The 17,822-nt window shown below is 37.8% G+C and overlaps 1 protein-coding gene across 1 annotated transcript in view; it reads right to left on the reverse strand.

Annotated features, from left to right (window-relative positions):
* LOC143849844 (ARM repeat superfamily protein) overlaps positions 1-17,822 on the reverse strand; it is a 78,164-nt gene that overhangs the window by 46,470 nt on the left and 13,872 nt on the right. Inside the window, exons 7-17 of the mRNA XM_077359109.1 lie at positions 16,088-16,166; positions 15,930-16,003; positions 14,472-14,578; positions 12,613-12,795; positions 9,382-9,585; positions 9,015-9,231; positions 8,853-8,927; positions 8,358-8,716; positions 7,878-8,070; positions 7,127-7,382; positions 6,713-7,052 (exon numbers count right to left, since the gene is read on the reverse strand). Of these exons, the coding sequence (XP_077215224.1) occupies positions 6,713-7,052; positions 7,127-7,382; positions 7,878-8,070; positions 8,358-8,716; positions 8,853-8,927; positions 9,015-9,231; positions 9,382-9,585; positions 12,613-12,795; positions 14,472-14,578; positions 15,930-16,003; positions 16,088-16,166 (2,087 nt within the window). The remainder of the gene's footprint in view (positions 1-6,712; positions 7,053-7,126; positions 7,383-7,877; positions 8,071-8,357; positions 8,717-8,852; positions 8,928-9,014; positions 9,232-9,381; positions 9,586-12,612; positions 12,796-14,471; positions 14,579-15,929; positions 16,004-16,087; positions 16,167-17,822) is intronic.

Here is a 17,822-nt window from a genome sequence, read left to right on the forward strand (position 1 = left end):
TATTGTCCTCCTTGCCTTATCATGTTCAGGCTCATGTAGTCTCCCCCGAGGGGGAGTGTTGTTGATGATTATGTTATTCGTCTCCTTTGTCATGTCTTCTCTTAGTCTTGTCCGGCTTTATGCCGTATCCTCTCTTTTCTTCTTTATGCCTTATCCTCTCTTTTCCGGGCGATGGTTTCCATTCCCATCGTTGGTCGGCTCTCTTACAGGCGATGGTATTTTCCCGTCGACTTCTCTTTTTCGGACGATGGTGTCCCCATCTTTGGTCGGCTTTATTTTCGGACGACGATGTTCATGTCGTCGATCTTGTCTCCAGACGATGGGGACACCATCATTGGTTGGTTATCTTCTCCTTCATATTTTCAGGTGACGATGTTCATGCCGTCGACCGTGTCACCACATGATGGTTTTCCCATCGTTGGTTGGTTATCTTCTCCTTCCTATTTTCAGGCGACGATGTTCATGCCGTCGAGCTTGTCACCAGACGATGGTTTCCCCATCGTTAGTTAGTTAGTTATCCTATTTTCCCTTTCTTCTTCTCTCCACGCGACAATTTCACTGTCGGCCTTGTCTCCGATTGTTTCCCAATCGGTGGTTATCTTCTCTTAGCGTTGTGCTACTTCGCCGATGTTCAATGCGAACACCTTTGGTGTGCCCTTTTATTTTGCTCGTTGGACCGTGAATGTTCTTGCCATGGCGCCTCCATTGCTCGTGATATGCTGATATGTTCCCTGTGCTCTCATTCAGGGGGAGGCCCTGTTTGATCACTCTCGTTGTTGTACTGCTTCAGGGGAGCTGCTTCTTTTGATGGTCGCTACTATTTTTTATTATGCTTTCCATTATGTATTCACCACACCCGCTTGAGGAGTGTTATACAAAGTTGGATGTGTGTATAAGCTTATTGTACTTTTTGTTATTTGTAGGTGGTTTTTGTAGTCTCCTTTGTAGCAAGCTGGAGTTCCATAGTATATACACTCCAGCTTGAGGGGGAGTGTTGAATAACATGTATTAAGGTAGTTTAGTCATTAGGTGTATGCTAGAGGGTATTGTTGTCATTGTACACCACTTACCCTATATGGGCCTATATATACAACATATCCATGAGGAGCTCCCTAATGGAGACTCTCCATATCCCTAATCTTCTTCTTCCTCTCTTCTAACCCTAAACTCCATTTCTAACAGAGGAAACAGAAGTTCTTGACTGAAAACGAACCAAGTATATCTGATAGTAAGTACACAGATTAGCTGAGAGAGAACTATCAGAATACGACCTGTCTTTGTTATAGTATGGAAACACAAGTTAGAGCAAATGGGATATTTCCTCAAAACAACCAAGGATTTGTTGATTGCCCTTACTAATAGGCTATCGTCTCTGCTAACATAGTGTTTACCTTTATCTCTGCTATCCCCGCTTCCCTCTGCTTACACATGGTCAATTCATTGATTGACCTTACTAATAGGGGTCTCTCTGTCGTCTCAACTAACTAAGTGTTTACCTTTGTCTCTGCTATCCCTGCACTTGCTGATCAAATCAAAATATGATACACAGCATCTATTTCAATTTCTCATGAAACTGTCGTCGATAGTACTGGATCCAGAGACCCCTTGAGTATAGTCCTCTTCAACTGGTGCCCAGATGCTACCTATCTAACTAGCTTACCCTGCTTCTGATGATGGGTGATTAATGATGAAACTCCGCGAATGTACAAAGAACAGGCAACCCTTCATGGGTTATATACGAAGAGATTGAAAAGGATCTTTTTTATATAAGCAACATAAGCCCAAGCCCAAGCTCGTTCCTGAGGACAATGGCATTAATGAAGAACATTCCTCGGACATTAATGTCACTATGGGCAGCGAAAGCTTCCAAGGTGACAAAGGCCAATGGGAGTTCAGGTGAAAAGCAACCAGAGGAAACCTCTTTCGAACGTTGCCAGAGGCCAAATTCAAATTTGAACCAAGACCAGACCAGCCTGAGACGTCATTGGCCGGTATGTTGAGACCTCGAGCATAAGAAGAAGGTCAGCTAGTTAAGATGAACAACCAATTCGATTTTTAATGCACGGACACATGGCGTCATCGGAAAGGATTCCCAGAACTGAAGGGATGGAGGAAAAGACAGTAAGGCGTATATTGTCTCGAAGGGGAAAAAGGAATTAATTAGCCTCAAAAAGCCGTCTTGGAATTTGAACAGGAGAGATCCGGAGAGGCGAAATTCCAGATAGAAAACATGTCGACTTCAATAAGAATATGAAAAGTTTATGTATGGGAAAAGGAAACCCCATGCACGGCTATCACATTATAGGAGTCATTATCAGAGGCCCTTAACCCTAGAGACTACTAAAGGTAGCCTCTCCCACTATAAGAGTAAAGCGACAGAGCTCTCTATAAACAGAAGACAGAAGAAAAAGAAAGACATCCTAGCCAGATTCCTAACGGTGCTGGATGAATTTGAACAGAATGGGGAATCTTCCTCCTCAAATGAAGGTGGCAAAATCGATTACAAGGGGAAGGGCAAAGTTGAGTTCTTGGGGGTGGAGAAAAAAAGAATTTTCCAAAAGAGTGGATATGAAAAGAAAACGGCAAATCTCGGATCGGCAACTAAAAGCGAGATTGCCATGGGATATATGGAACTTCAATGGAAAGAGTTTGAAGAGGAGGCAAAAGGAAAAGAGGAAGAGTTATTTCAAATGACAGGAAAGCGATCGATAGAGGAGGTATGTATACCAATGTACAAAATGATGTGCTTTCAGACGCGGTTGGAAGAAGAGCGGAAGGTAAGGGTGTCAATTTTGGCTCGGGCTCGGAGGCTCGCTCGAGCTCGGCTCGAATCCTTAACGAGCCGAGCCGAGCCTAATTTAGGCCGGGCTCGGCTCGTTAAGGCTCGTTAAGAATTTAATATATTTAAATATATATATATATATTATATTAATTTATACATTAAAAGGGTTGTCCAGGGAGTGAAAGGGGGGGCAAAATATGTCACTTCATTTTTGGAACCCCATTTGTTACTAGGACCACCCCCCATAGTGTAAAAAAAGTAGTCAAATTACACTAGAAGGGCTGTCCAGGGAAGATGAGGGGTGTGAACATAATATAACCCGAGCTCGGTAAGGCTCGCGAGCCGCTCGCGAGCCTGGCCGAGCCTGACCGAGCCGAGCCGAGCCCGAGCCTGGTTCGAGCCCGAGCCGAGCTTTTGAGCTTAACGAGCCGAGCCAAGCCTGGCCGAGCTCGGCTCGGCTCGGCTCGTTTACACCCCTAGCGGAAGGCACTTAAGGGGGCCGGTGGGGATGGAGAAGACCATCAGAAGGAAGAGGGATCTGCTAATCCGGACAGGGAATCATTTATGTCGAGAGACTCAATGGACATGGACCTAAGTGGGAAAGTCAAGGATTGTCTTCGAAGGGCAAAGCAACAGCCCGGAGAGGAAGAGAAGGAAGCCTCTGGTGAAGTAGAGAACACCATTTAGAAGGAAGTGGAGCAAATTCAATCGCATGAGGGGAAGACTACCTTGAAGGAAGAAGAGCAAGTTTAGTCAAAAGAATTTGAGGATAGGGCCAAGATGGGAGACGTATTGGATATAGGTTAAAAGAAGATGTGGAGGAGACAAAAAGAACGTTTTTTGAAATTGAAAAAAAGAGATGCAAACGAGAAGGGTAAAACCCCTGGTCGTGGGATTCGAGAGCTCAAAGCTCTCAGGAAATGAGGGGCGGGCGTCTTTCTGTAAATATGTTGATTTGCTGCTTTTTTATGGTAGGAGATCCCTGGGTTTTGTCTTGTTTAGGGTAGGCTATGGTATCTTCTAGGTGTTGAAAGGGTTCATAATCTTGTGAGGGGCTGGAAGCCCATGTTAAAAAAAATTCTGGAAAATTTAGGATAGGCAAGTTGGTCTATCTGAGCATGCTTGAGGGACACTGTCCTTCACTGCTCGGGGAAGTTTTCCTCCTCTAGATAACCATTTCTACCAAAGAGTTTTCTAATTTACCAAGGTGGGTGAAAAAATGCTTTAGGTTCTTAATGCATTTCAAGGCATATTAAATCCTTAGTAATTAGAATGGATGATGTGGGGGCTATATGGTGTTTCTGCTGTTCGATGTCTTTGGAGGGCATAGTGGAGGGTTGCTGGCAAGATTGATATGTAAGGAAGTTCAGATGTTGATGGAGTTCTACGAAACGTTTGGAGGAAGTTTGTATATAGTCTTTTATGATTTTTCTTTTGGGATCTATGTAATTTCTACAGGGACTACTGGTCCCCATGTATATTTCATGGTATGAATATAATAGTTGCTTTTCAAAAACAAATGTAGTCACAGTCAAAGTTTTAAATTTCATTTTCGGAATATGTTTTGGTACTCACCGAAATTTTTGCTAAAATTTCAAATTTTCGTTCGAAATCCCACCAAATCAAAAAAGTACTATTTTACCCCGCCTGAAATTTCGACTGAAATTTTGGTAATTTCGCCCGAAATTTCTGGAAAACGAAATTTCGAAATTTCGGTCGAAATAAAGTAACGTTTCTAGTTTACCCAATTTCGATTTTGGTATCAACCGAAACCCAAACTTTCGGATTTCTGTCAAAATTTAAAACCTTGGTAACAGTTGAAAATACTTGGGATCTCAAATAAATTTGTGATTCCATTTCAAACCATAATCTGATTATCTGAATGAACCGTGATTTGACATTTTATCTTCTTAACCTAGAAAATATTATAGAAGAAAATAATTTATAATCCTACGGTTAGGATTTATCTAAACCAGCACATTCTGTATACGATTCAGCATGAAAAGTATTAAACAACTAATTAGAAACACATAACAGCCAGTAAGAAATGTCATGAGATCCCCTGCTCTTCGAGAATATGTCCACGATGTTAAGGAACATGGACTAAGGTACTTGTGCAACTTGTTCAGAACATGAGTAGGAGGATCGAATGGAAGAACTCCATCCCATTCACATTATTAGGATTGAATGGAAGAACTCCATCCCATTCACACTATTATCCATCCTCGAGATTGTTCACTATGGAGTGGTTCCCTATGAGTTTGATGGTTTGATACCCATTCAATTCTATGTCACAAATATCGTTCTCGGGAATTTCTCGGCAAAGTAAAATCTTAGGATATATTAAAAAAATTATTTTTTCAGGTTTACATGGGGGAAAAACGACAAAAAAAATATTTTAAAAGTATATAAACTCAACTCAACTCAACAAAGCCTTTGTCCCAAACTAGTTAGGGTCGGCTACATGAAATCCTTTAGAAAAATTTCATGAAGAATGTGAAAGGAATCTACCCGGCTCTAATCCAAAGTCATGTTCTCTGTTATGTTCCTAGCTATCAAATCTTTTCTCACTGTTTCTACCCAAGTTGTTTTTGGTCTGCCCCTACCTCTTTTTACTCCATCAATTCGGCACGAGTCGCCTCTTCTCACCGGAGCATCCAAAGGCCTACGTTGGATATGTCCAAACCATCTTAAGCGGTGCTCTCTCATCTTCTCCTCAATTGGTGACACCCCCACCTTTTTACGAATGTCTTCATTTTTAATTATATCCAACTTTGGGTGGCCATACATCCATCTAAGCATTCGCATCTCCGCTACACTAATCTTATGCACATGCTGCTTCTTGGTGGCCCAACATTCTGAACCTTACAGCATGGTTGGCCTCACAGCTGTTTTATAAAACTTTACCTTCAACTTCGTAGGGATTTTACAGTAGAAAAGAACTCCGGAGGCAAGCCTCCACTTCAACCAACCTGCTCTTATTCTATGGTTAACATCCGCTTCAATCTCTCCTTCCTTATGTAGAATTGAACCAAGATAGCGAAAAATATCCCTCTTAGGTACCTCCTTTCATGTCATATTTACTACATCCTCGTCCTGCCTCCTTACATTACTAAAGTTGCACTACATATACTCTGTATTAGTAAATAAATTGAGGTAAAGGACTGATGCCTCTTGACATAATAAAGGGAAAGGTTTGATACTCTGTGTCTTCCAACTTGATGCATAAGATGCGAGATGTTGCCTACTATCTCATTTTCAAACACCTACAAGAGAGCGAAGGATAGATCTGTATCGAATTCCCTCTCCCTTTATAAATGAAGAGATCAAGCTTTTATAAATTTCAAGTACGAAAAGGCGTCTTTCAACGAATTTAGCTAGTAGGGTGTCTAATTTTATAAGTTCATAGTTTCAGAAATTTGTTATCTGGGTTTTCTTGGACAGCAACATGTCATACACTTATCTTGGGTAGCTCTAAGCCTCTAAAATAGAAATTATACTAAACTTAGGCTGATTTGAGATCCTATACCAATGTTTACAGATTAGACATGGGTTTTAAAGTGTTTTGGGCCTATATATACTTGAAGTTTTGTTCTACTTTTTGAGAGGTTAATGAAATTACAAGTTTCTCCCTATTGGGTTTGGGATTTCCCTACTTTGATCATGCTTTAATCAAATTTTATTGTCGTTCTATCGCTGTCCAGTTCTATCTATACAATGTGATTGGTGTTTGTGTGATTCTATAACTCTCTTCCAAGTTGGATTCCTAGTAGTTTACTTGCATCAACTTCCTAATCAATAAAATTTCATCACCATAAAAATAAAAGAAATTGCGTATCTAAACCAGTCATAAACACCATATAAAAGTTCGTAGTTGATGATGGAAACATTTTGGAAGTAATCCATATAGTAAGTGAAGTCGGCTCATACCACTTGATTTACTGGAACATTCTGATTCTGAACTCCCAAGTTCATCATGAGAGATAAGAAATTCTTTTTGCAATTTCTCAAGATGCCGAACAAATTTGTCCCAAACAAGCCAAACATATTTGTCTATAAGAACTGTGAGGCACTCCATTGCTGGGTCCCACAAATGGCCAAATCGGTTATGAAATATGCCAACAATTCCATCCAATAGAAGGGGAATATATGATTCAGAGATTCTTGCTGCAGAGAGGCCCTCTTGTATTCTAGATATTAAGTTAATAACTTTCCTGCTTGTAGAAATTGAAAGAGGAGTCTCCTCAATTGAGAGGAGGAGGTGAATTACCTAGATTTGAAGAAAATTCAGCCAATAGTTAACCATAAAAAAATAATTATGGCCAAAGGATAGATAACACATACATTACTAGACAGGGAATCCTCACAAGTCTGAGATCCTTCCAACTTTAACTTCTTTTCAACATGATGATCACTTGTAGACAGTTGACTGTCTGGATGTTCAAAGTGGTGCAAAATTCTGAGGGTTGATATTCGAATTGCCTTGTCTGGAAGGCCCAAATTATCTGAAAATATGTTGATTGCATCAACAGTTTTCTCAATACCAAGCTCTGGATGACATAATATGTAGCTGGCATCGATTTGGCCTGTAGACTTGTCCCTAGTATCAAGATCGGAATGTTAAAGTTTTTACAAAAGTGCACATAGTTCCATCAACATGAAGGAAATAAAAAACATGTTAGGGATGAAAAGCAAGATGGAAAAACCTGTCACAAATATCGTTCTCGGGAATTTCTCGGCAAAGGAAAATCTCAGGATATATTATTTTTTTATTTTTCAGGTTTATATCAGGAAAATGATGAAAATAAAATTATTTTAAAAAAATATATATATATATATATAAATTTAAGAAAAAATATAAAATAAAAATACCATAAAAATATTGGGATAATATCATGATATTATCGCAATATTTTATGATACAAATGAAAATATCTCTATAATTTTAAAATTTCGGGATTATTTTGGGATTTTGTCATTTTATCAAAATGTCGCAATAAAAACGCGATATTTTGAAAATATCCAAGATAATTGTGACATAGGGAAAAACACATGATCCAAAAATATATCAACTTGAGAGGCACATATCACCTACCCAAACACCGAATCTAAAAATTCCGCTACAGAATGGAGTACTTGAGAGGATGACTTGTATCTTTTAGCAAGACACAGGAAATCACTTGTTTCTGCAAGTCCAGTCCTTGTACCAACAAGCAATTTCTGACGAGAAGCTAAGGCAGTACCAACTAGGCTTTGCCACATGAGATTCTCAAGACCCGCAATGCTCTCTAGAAAGGAAAAGGTGGATATAAATTACATGACATAAAAAAGTGGACTGATAGATTGAAAGGCACCTCTGCAAAGCGCATTTATTGGTTGGATTGAGTAAAGTGCATTTATGATGGCACAGAAAAATACGGAAATGGTTACGCTTTGAATGCATTTTGCTCAAACCAACCAATAGAAGCACCCTTGTAGCTGATTTTTGCAACATCGCCTTCGTTCTATCATTCCTCAATAAAAAATGCAGTGGGACAGAGTATACTGAAAGAATCAGAAGATGTAATTATCTTACCAGATTCATTTATAAGGAGGCGATTAAGTGCCTCTACCAATTCCACTAGTAAGGATAGGCCTGCCTCTATTTGTGTGCCAAAAATATGTGGGCAGCAGCTGACAGTTCCCCACAAAACAGCCAACTCAGAAACATGGAGGACTGTACTTGACTCATCCTTTCCATTTGCAATATCATTTATTACTCCAACCCAACGGCGGATGGTCTCCTGAAAGAAACTCAACAATCTTGATATTTTCACCTCAAATACTCCATCTAAGCCATCAGAACAATGCAGTACACCTTGCAATCTCTCAAAGAATGTCATCATTAAATAAAGAACTTCTTCTGATTGAGCTTCAATCAAATCACTCAAGGCACTGAAGAAAAAAAAAAGATTCAATGCAGTGAGAATCTGAATAAACAGACAACAAACTATATGACCTCCTTTTCATTAAAAAAATAAAAAATAAAAACTATCTGACAGCTAAAGAAACTGGGAATGTTGAACAATACCTTACTATCTGACCTCTGAAGGCATATGGAACACAAGGATCCTTTAGGAGGAGTCCTTTAACAAAAGTTAACAAGCTGAAAAGGGAAAGTGCAAAATATTTCAGTTAAATGAAATGTAAAATACCGTTAAGAGACACGGCATGTAAATTTTAGAGGCATTACCTTGGGTTTCTCATCTCAAATACAGAAGCCCACTGCAATGAAATGCCTGAGATAGTTGATGGGTCATTAGATATACGCGCCGAATCAAGAAGGCACAGCATGAACTGCATAGTTCTATTGATAACTTCACAAGAGTAATCATCTGTCTTCATACTGGATGAAGGTATAATGACTTTCTTTACGAGTAATCTTACAAGTTCGAGCATAGGTTGATAGTCTGTATATAAAAACAACAATGCAAGAGCCATATCAAGCAAAGGTAAGATTGTTTATTAGCTCGATTGGAAATAAAATATTGAATCACAGTTATAGCATTGCATAACAGAAGAAAAAAAATTGAAGCCGTCAAAACAGTTTTATGGCTCACCACAAATTTTGTTGTCATTACAAAACCGCAGAGTAGAAATAAGAAGAGACAACAAGCAACTCAGCCGTAAAAAGCATCCATTACTAATGCAAAAAGATATTTCTTCAAATAAGCAATTCCACACTAGATTCAATTCCAGGGGGTGAAGCTCTTCGCATATTCTTTGAAGAGCACCAGTAACAACATCAACAACAATGTCTGAACCTGCGAAAGAGCTACATTGTCAAAGTCCAAACCCAAAACAATTCAAAGAATTGCAAAAGTCAATTCAGCAAACCTGAAGTGAAAAGATATGGATAAAAATTTTCCCAAAGAGTACTTCCAAAGATACCAAGTAAATAAGATCAACAACTTGCAGGCATCATATGGAATATTAGCCTAAAAAATCGACAAACATATCCATGTCAACAGTATCAACTAGAGATAGATAGAGATGATAAATTAACAAGATGGACAAAATATAAGAAAGAATTACACACTATCAGGCCAATTTTATGCAATGCTAACAATAGGAACCACCTGCGAAAGAGTTACACAGTCAAGGCCCCAAACCAAAACTAGGCAACCATAATAGACAGTTCAAAGAATTGCCAAAGTCAATTAAGAAAACTTAAAGTTAGAAGACATGGACAGAAATTGGGCCACAAAGTAATTACAAAGATACTAAGAAAACAAGCCCAAAACAATTGCACGCATCATATGAAATATTAGCCTAAAAAGTCATGCAATTACACACTGTCAAGCGAATTTTATGGAATGTTAACAAAAAGGAACCACCAATAAAAAACCAATGTAAACACATCTCAAACAGAGTTTGAAAAATAGAAATAGGGAAATGATACATTCGCCCCCTTTTCTTCCCCGGTCCCTCTCCTTGTAGTTTAAAAGGAGTAGTCATAAATACACTAGAGCAGTGGCCTTGGGAAGAAAAGGGGTGAATATATCACTTCCCATAGAAATAAAGAAAAGAATATTAAAAAAATTATAAACAAGAAAATAACACTTAGAAGAAACGTAAATTTTGCAGCCACTCTTTTCAAGTCCAAATAGCCATATGGTACACTTGACAGAGGCAAAGGGTAGTTGAGGTAAGAACTGCACTATCCTCGACTCTAGGTTAGGGGCTTCTTCTCAAGATGGCTAAGGGGTGCCATTCTAAAGAGGCATCCTCCAAGTAGAAGCAAGACCAGGGTAAGGGGAGAAAACGCCCCCAACAAAAGTGAGGGTAACCAGGGAATCCATTCCTTTGTAAGATACCTATATCTTAAGAGGGTGCCAAGAGAGGAAATCTCCACTCAGCGCCAAGAACCATCAAGTGTGCAGGGCACGGGTCATAGGAAGAACCCTAATCAAACAGCATACTGTCCTGGCCAGGGTATAATGTCAGTACGGATTGGGAGAGGGAGGCCAAAAACCTTTATCCATCACATTACTACAAATTTCTTCTACTTGAAATTTTCATCCCGATTGCAAAGGGATAAAATCTTTTAACTCACCACGGACTTTATGCCACTAGGAAAGCGATTTCTCCTCTGATTTGCATCACAATAAAATTAAACCATCTTCAATGGAGTGGTCACCACCTAACTCATTGACACTCCCCTCGTCCAATTGAAATAAAAAAACTGAAAACATCCCACCCGTGACCCTTTGGAATCGTGTAGCATAGGAGTCTAGCTGTGCTTGGGTTATCATGACTTCACAAGCATCCACACCGAGCTCAAAGTGGGGAGGCAAAGGGACTGACATGTGCACCTCTGCAATCTTTGACTGCATCAAGAAAAGATCTAACGACAGGAGACGAAGTGGGGAACACACCATAGATCGAGGACTCTGATACCAAGAGAGTCCATCTCCTCAAGGTAGATAGCATGTTCCCAAATCACCAAGAGCAATATACACTAAGAGGGGGAAGGGAGGGGGAAGAACAATGAACATTACGGATGTATTGCTCGCTGATATGGTCAATCCGGACAAGGGAGAATGCTCAAAAAGTGGAGTTTGAGGGAGGAATACATTATAAACTATAATTGTTAGATACTTGTCTATAGGGAAACAAACTAAAAGCTAAATTCACTAGCCCCGCGCGCGGGGGGTTGGGGGGTGATGGAGGAGTATGTTATTGATTTTCTTTTTCTTTGCCTTACTATTTTAGTTAGCATGGAATGTTACAAGGTTTGGTCATTTTCTTAATTCATTTTCCTTCCTCATCAATATATACATTTACTTCTCCAATAAAAATAGGGAAATGATTTCAGCACAACCATGTTTTAATAATTGCACAAACTCAGCTAGCATGTTATTGATTTTCTTTTTCTTTGCCTTACTATTTTAGTTAGTATGGGGTGTTGCATGGTTTGGTCCCTTTCTCATTTTATTCTCCTTCCTCATCAATATATACATTTAATTCTCCAATAAAAATAGGGAAATGATTTCAGCACAACCATATTTTAATAATTGCACAAACTCATCTTGTCTTTTCTCTTCTAATTGGCTTATGACAGCTTTTTGGGAATCATTCAAAAAAAATGAGAGCTTTTTGGGAACTGTAGTAACCTTTGACAGCTGTTTAAATATAAAAGACAAGACGAGTTAGTTCAATTATGAAAACAGGGTTGTGCAGAAATCATTGCTCTAAAAATAATAGATATAATTGTTAGATATATTAAAGTATGTGCATACATAATAATTTATATTCACATGTAATAATGTAGCATATGATAAAGGTTATATTTGAAAACACATTCTCATCTAATTGTTTTAGCCCTACATGATATGACAATGAGGAGGCTCCGACCTTCATATATTCTTCCACTGACAAGTAGAGATGATTAATGATATTAGCAGCAATACTTTGCAAATGCATGCATGGTGCCCCTATAGATAACATTGTTAGTCGATCCACAGAATTCACATGTTCAAATCAAGGACACTCCACTTGACACAATGACAATTGGCATAACAGAGAACCTTGAGTAGGGATACCAAAACGTGAGTTTGACAACACCAAATATAAGATTGAAAATTAAGAAATAAAATAATCATAAAATCATAAACAAACTAGCTGAGCACAACCAATATATTTTAGAATCTAAGGGAAAGAAAATCCAAAAAAAAAAAAAGAATCTGGCAAAGGAAGCCTGAATAATCATCACAACAGTACTCATCATATAAAAATATGAGCCATGAAACACGTAAATGAAGGTTAATCGAAGGAGGATGAAATCTTACCTGGAGTAACTTTATCACCAATGCCAATAATAGACTCATCCATCAACAACCGCAATACCTGCTCAGCTCTTGAGTGAAACCTTGCTAAAGTTCCTCGCATGGTGTACCATAACAAAGCACTTGCCCCAGCTTTTCTCATGGGTGATGGCTTCTTTACAGCTTCAAGGATGATTTTTCTAACACCTATACCACCATAGCAATCAATAGGAATAAGCCGCCCGTCATAGAAGCCACAAAATACTACTCTACAAGGTAGTTCTGCATGTGTGTGTGTGTGTGTGTGTGTGTTTTCTTTCTTTTTTTCTTAATGGCAAAAGCATTGTGTTGTAGAACATAATTCGTACACAAAAGCATTCAATAAAATAGTAAATAACATGCATAAGAAAAAAGAAAAAAGAAACCCCCATAGACATTTAAGTACTAGAATCTGGCATTTCTACAAAAAGCAACAGGATAAGGTCAGCAAACCAAAACCAGCCAATAAGTGAGAAAGTAATCTGACAAAAAGGAGAATTTCACAGGGTGGTTTTCTGCAGAAACATGGGGCTAGAGTTATTTTATTCTCTTAGATGAAACGTGATTTTACTTTGAATTTTCCACGTTCTTACGGGGGTTTTTGTGGCCCAAACTATGCATAAGTGGTGAGAAAAAAATAGAGCAGAATGGTGAAAAACACTTGAATGAAAGAATGTAAGAATTAACTATAGGAAGTCATTTTGATCCTACAAGTTGTCCTTCAAGTCAAATTATGAAGATAGCAATAGGGTATATCAGTGGCTATAAACAAAAGTTGGATTTATGGTTGCTTGTGACAATTTACAGTATTGTCTTGTAAATTTATCCAGTTCCACGTTAAGGTTTATGCTGTTCTCCGCGTTTATGAACTTGCTGCAGCTTTTTCTATCATTGTTAATCAATTTTGAATATTTTTTTACTGCTAACTATTTGATTTTCCATACTATCGTGCAATAATAAGCAAATTGCTCTTCCTTGCGTACACATGTATGACAACCACACCTTTTCCATCACTTCACAAGAGTTATTCTCAAGAAAATTATCAACTAGAAAACCCAAGGGGATGTGTTCATCTCGGTTTGTTTGGACGAAGACTGCCAGATGCATTCTTTGCAACAATCTGATCTGTATGAAATGAGAGGAAAAAGAGGAGGTTTGAGAAAGGGAGATGTCCTTTAGTTAGCTCATCTGGAAAATCAACGATTCCACTAATAACTATACATTGGGCTTGGAATTGCAGTTAGTTCAGAGAATACACATTTCAAAATTTCACTCCCACACGCGCGCGCGCACCCACAAACGCACAGACGCGCGCGCGCACAAAAAAAAAGAAAAAAAATTGTGATATAGTTAAGTTTGCTCGTCACTTTTTAAAAAAAAAAATAGATCGGAGTCAAATGAAGCAGTGATTAGATCCCTTTTGGGGTTAACGATATCCAAAGGTAGTTGGTCGGGAATCTTGTTGCTCAAGGAAATCCATCCAACGCAATTTCATAGGAACAGGGTTAGTGCGGGTCTGTGGAGGCTATCCAAATGCATTGACAAAGTTGAAGAATTATGGAAAGATATTTACATTTCCTTTTTCGTGTATCCCTTGACGAGTGAACGACTTAACAGATGGTTTGGCTAAATCGAGAATGCATAGAGAAATGTTTTACGGGAAGTAACTTCTGCCCCCAGGCAATGCTGTTTCAAGTTATAATTTAAATGCTATATTTTCAAAAAAAAAAAAAATGCAAAACATTTGAATGAGCAATGTGACTATGAAACAAGCATGTATTCTGCATTCAACAATATAAGCAAATATGAATAGACAACAGTACATAAAAAAATCATGGTAATACCTTTATTAAGCTGCTCAACAGGTGCATTTCTCAGCAAAAATGAAAAAGCCTCTGCCATGAATTCTTGAACATAATCCTTGGGGTAATATCTCAAATGAACAGTAATCCTTAAAAGGAAAAGGAAAGAAGAAAAGAAAAGAAAAGGATTTTAGTCTTCAAAGAGATCAACATATCTACAATGAATGTTAGACCTATAGGAAAGCACACCAGACAGTAAAGAACTAAAGATCACAAGTACTTCCAACTTCAAAATCAATAATGATAATCATGATGGGCCATCAGTGCAACCAGGCAGTAATTCTTGAAATTATAGCTAATAATTTTGACTTTGAATTCACAAATACAAAAAATCATGCCAGTTAGAAAGAAAAAATGTTGATACATACATAGATACAAAACCAGCGATGTGACTTAGCCATAACCAGGCGGTAAGCGGTAATTCCACACACACACACACACACACACAGAGAGACAGAGGTGTTTGTGAGCTAGAGCTCATATAAGCTTAAATGAGCTAGAGCTCACAAACATAGGGCCATTGTTTGGATGATCCAAAGCATTCATTTGATAGGCCCTCATATAGATAGGGTGTGCCCAAAAAATCAGCTCCATAGGATCATCCCAACCCTACGATTTGTGAAGGTAAAAATGGACGTGTATAAACCTTCACAAATTTGTCCATATTTTGCCTCCACAGTTTGAGATGGATAGTGACTTATACCCATTGGTCTTACTCAAGAGCATGGATCACACTTCCATGTGTTCAATCAAGACATCAGTAAGCGAACATCTTCAAAAAGGCCATGACACTTGCCCAGCATGATTTCCATATTTTGCAAATTCGGAAAAAAAAAAAATTTAATCAATTTGTAAGTGACTTAATAGACCCCGCTACATGGTGTAAACAAATTTTGGAAATTTGACATTTCATGAGACCGTGCATCAATTTGAGGAGGGGTAGTGTCAAAGATAAGTGACTTAATATGCTACAAGTCGTGTTGGAGGACTTTTGAATTCACTTATAAGTACATAAGCATCTAAATAAGCTTTTAACAGCAATCGTTTAGGCCCTTCGGCTCATATACAATACAAAAGGGCTTTACTCTACTTTGACCTAATGACGATTTTATAAAAAGGAGAAAAGACAAGTCGTGAGGCTAACATTGATTCTTCATTCCTCAATATCATGTACTAGGGTTTGCCCCATATGCTTCTCTTCTCACATATTCCCTTTAGTTTTGCACGGTTTAACATATAATGCAAGACAAAACTACAAGATACATTGTATTAATTAAATATACATAGAGAAATCATATGATAATGGGATTGAACAAACTGGCAATTTTGCTCGGTCAACAAACCAAAAAAATAAGTTCCATCATCCAGTGATACAGGCCACCAATACATAATATTCTATATAAAAGATGTCTGAGTGCCACTTAAGTGATAATTACTCACTTGAGAACAAGAACAACATCCCGTATAAGATACTTCTGCAAATGCATCATAATATATGACCAAGATGTAAAAACCTGCAAATTATGGGCACACTTCAAATTGGTATTACATTTGAAATAACTACTTAAGATTTAAATGGCTTAAAAAATAACTCACACCTGCTCAAGGATTTCAGGATCCCTTTCACCACCATCTTTAAGGAGATCCACTAAAGAAACTGTAATCCTAGGCAAAAACCTGCCAACGATCCATGATCAGAATAAACCACAAAGGGTAAACTAACATGCAAATATAAAGCAGATATAAGAAGCATGAAAATAACATATAGCAAAAGTCAAAATGTGTTGGTTACTGAAAGATGCAAGCATCCACTCATAGGTGTCAATTTAGTTTAGTTCGGCAATTCATTTTGATTAGTGGAAAGAAACATTTCGGAGTTTTATCCGTTTTGGTGTTCGGTTTCAGAAAAAATGCTACAATCGAAGAAATTTTTTAATTAATTAAAATTTTAAAAAACAACAAAAATAGAAAAGTAAAAGAAATTATTAGGCCACTGATATTGGTGCTACCATGTTTTGACATTGGGGCAAACTCACCTTGTCTTTTATTATTTAACTAGTAGTCAAAGGCTATTACAATACCCAAAAAGATCTCCCCCATTATCAAAACACAGTAGTGTGATATCATCCATATTTAACAAAAACACTTTTTATTACTTAAAACATCTACCTAAGGCATATTGGCTTTTGATGTCCTAATTAATTTTCATCAATGAAACTAACCATTTATCTTACCAAATGCTAACTGGAAATATTAAAAATAAAAATAAAAATGTTCCATTTCTTACCTGTATCCGTATATAACAGTCACGTGGTTTCTTAGGGAACTTGTAGTGAAGTTTTTAAGTAGTCTTCAAGAAGACTTCCCAAAGTGATGTTTGGTTGTCACGTAAAGGGCTAGAAAAGCAAAGGATGGTGTATTATATAGTAGTTTGGTGAAGCCAGGGATTTACCGATAAAAGAGAGTGTTTTACTAGTTGTTTGGTGGAGGTTAAGATGGACGCCAACTAGGCAAACCAGGTAAGTAGTTTCCTAGTAGTTTTGTTGTTGTTTTGCAACCAAACACCCGTAGTTGCTGATGTAACACCCCAAAACAGACAATAATACCAAGAGAAGCTGAGCATTTAGGCAACCAAACAAAGCTTAAAAAGACAAATAAAATCATAAAGACAGTACCTATTTCAAATACAACAGTTTGACAGAGGCAAAGACTCCTCAGTGTAGAATGCTTTGGAAGTAGAAAAAATACAAAAAAAAATTAAGATAAATATTGTGCAAATGCCTTGCTTCTCCAAGGGCATTTTTGAATTCTTGATGTAGTGGGCATTTCATGTGTTTTTTTAATGTTTGAGGAAGTAAGAGGACATAAAATGCCCATAAAAGAGCTAAAAAAGGGGCCGAAAACAAGACTAAAATAGGAAAAGCTCGGAAACCATAATTTAAAAAAAAAAAAAACAATTTTGCACGAAACATAGTGAAATGTCTTGTTTCATCCGAAACGGGACGAAATGAACTGGTAAGAATGAATTTTTGACTGACACATTTCGTTACTACATTACGTACAGGTTTTACTACTAGTACAAAACATTTCGTCCGTTTCATACGACACGAAACGAAACGAAACGAAATTCACAACTTAGCATCCACTGACAAAAAAAGGAATGTAAAGCCATTCAAAAAAAAAGGAATTTAAAGAGGGAAAAGGACATCCGAATATCAATATGATGAAAATCAAATCGTAAAAACACAAGGGAATAGATTTAAATCAAATGGCATATGTTTAATGATGGAATATTTTATTGATAGAGAAAAGAGAGAGGGGGGGGAACAAACC

The sequence above is a fragment of the Tasmannia lanceolata genome, unplaced genomic scaffold, assembly GCF_043159265.1.
Source record: "Tasmannia lanceolata isolate RefF3 unplaced genomic scaffold, GAP_Taslan_0.1 ptg000018l, whole genome shotgun sequence".
Lineage (NCBI taxonomy): Eukaryota > Viridiplantae > Streptophyta > Magnoliopsida > Canellales > Winteraceae > Tasmannia > Tasmannia lanceolata.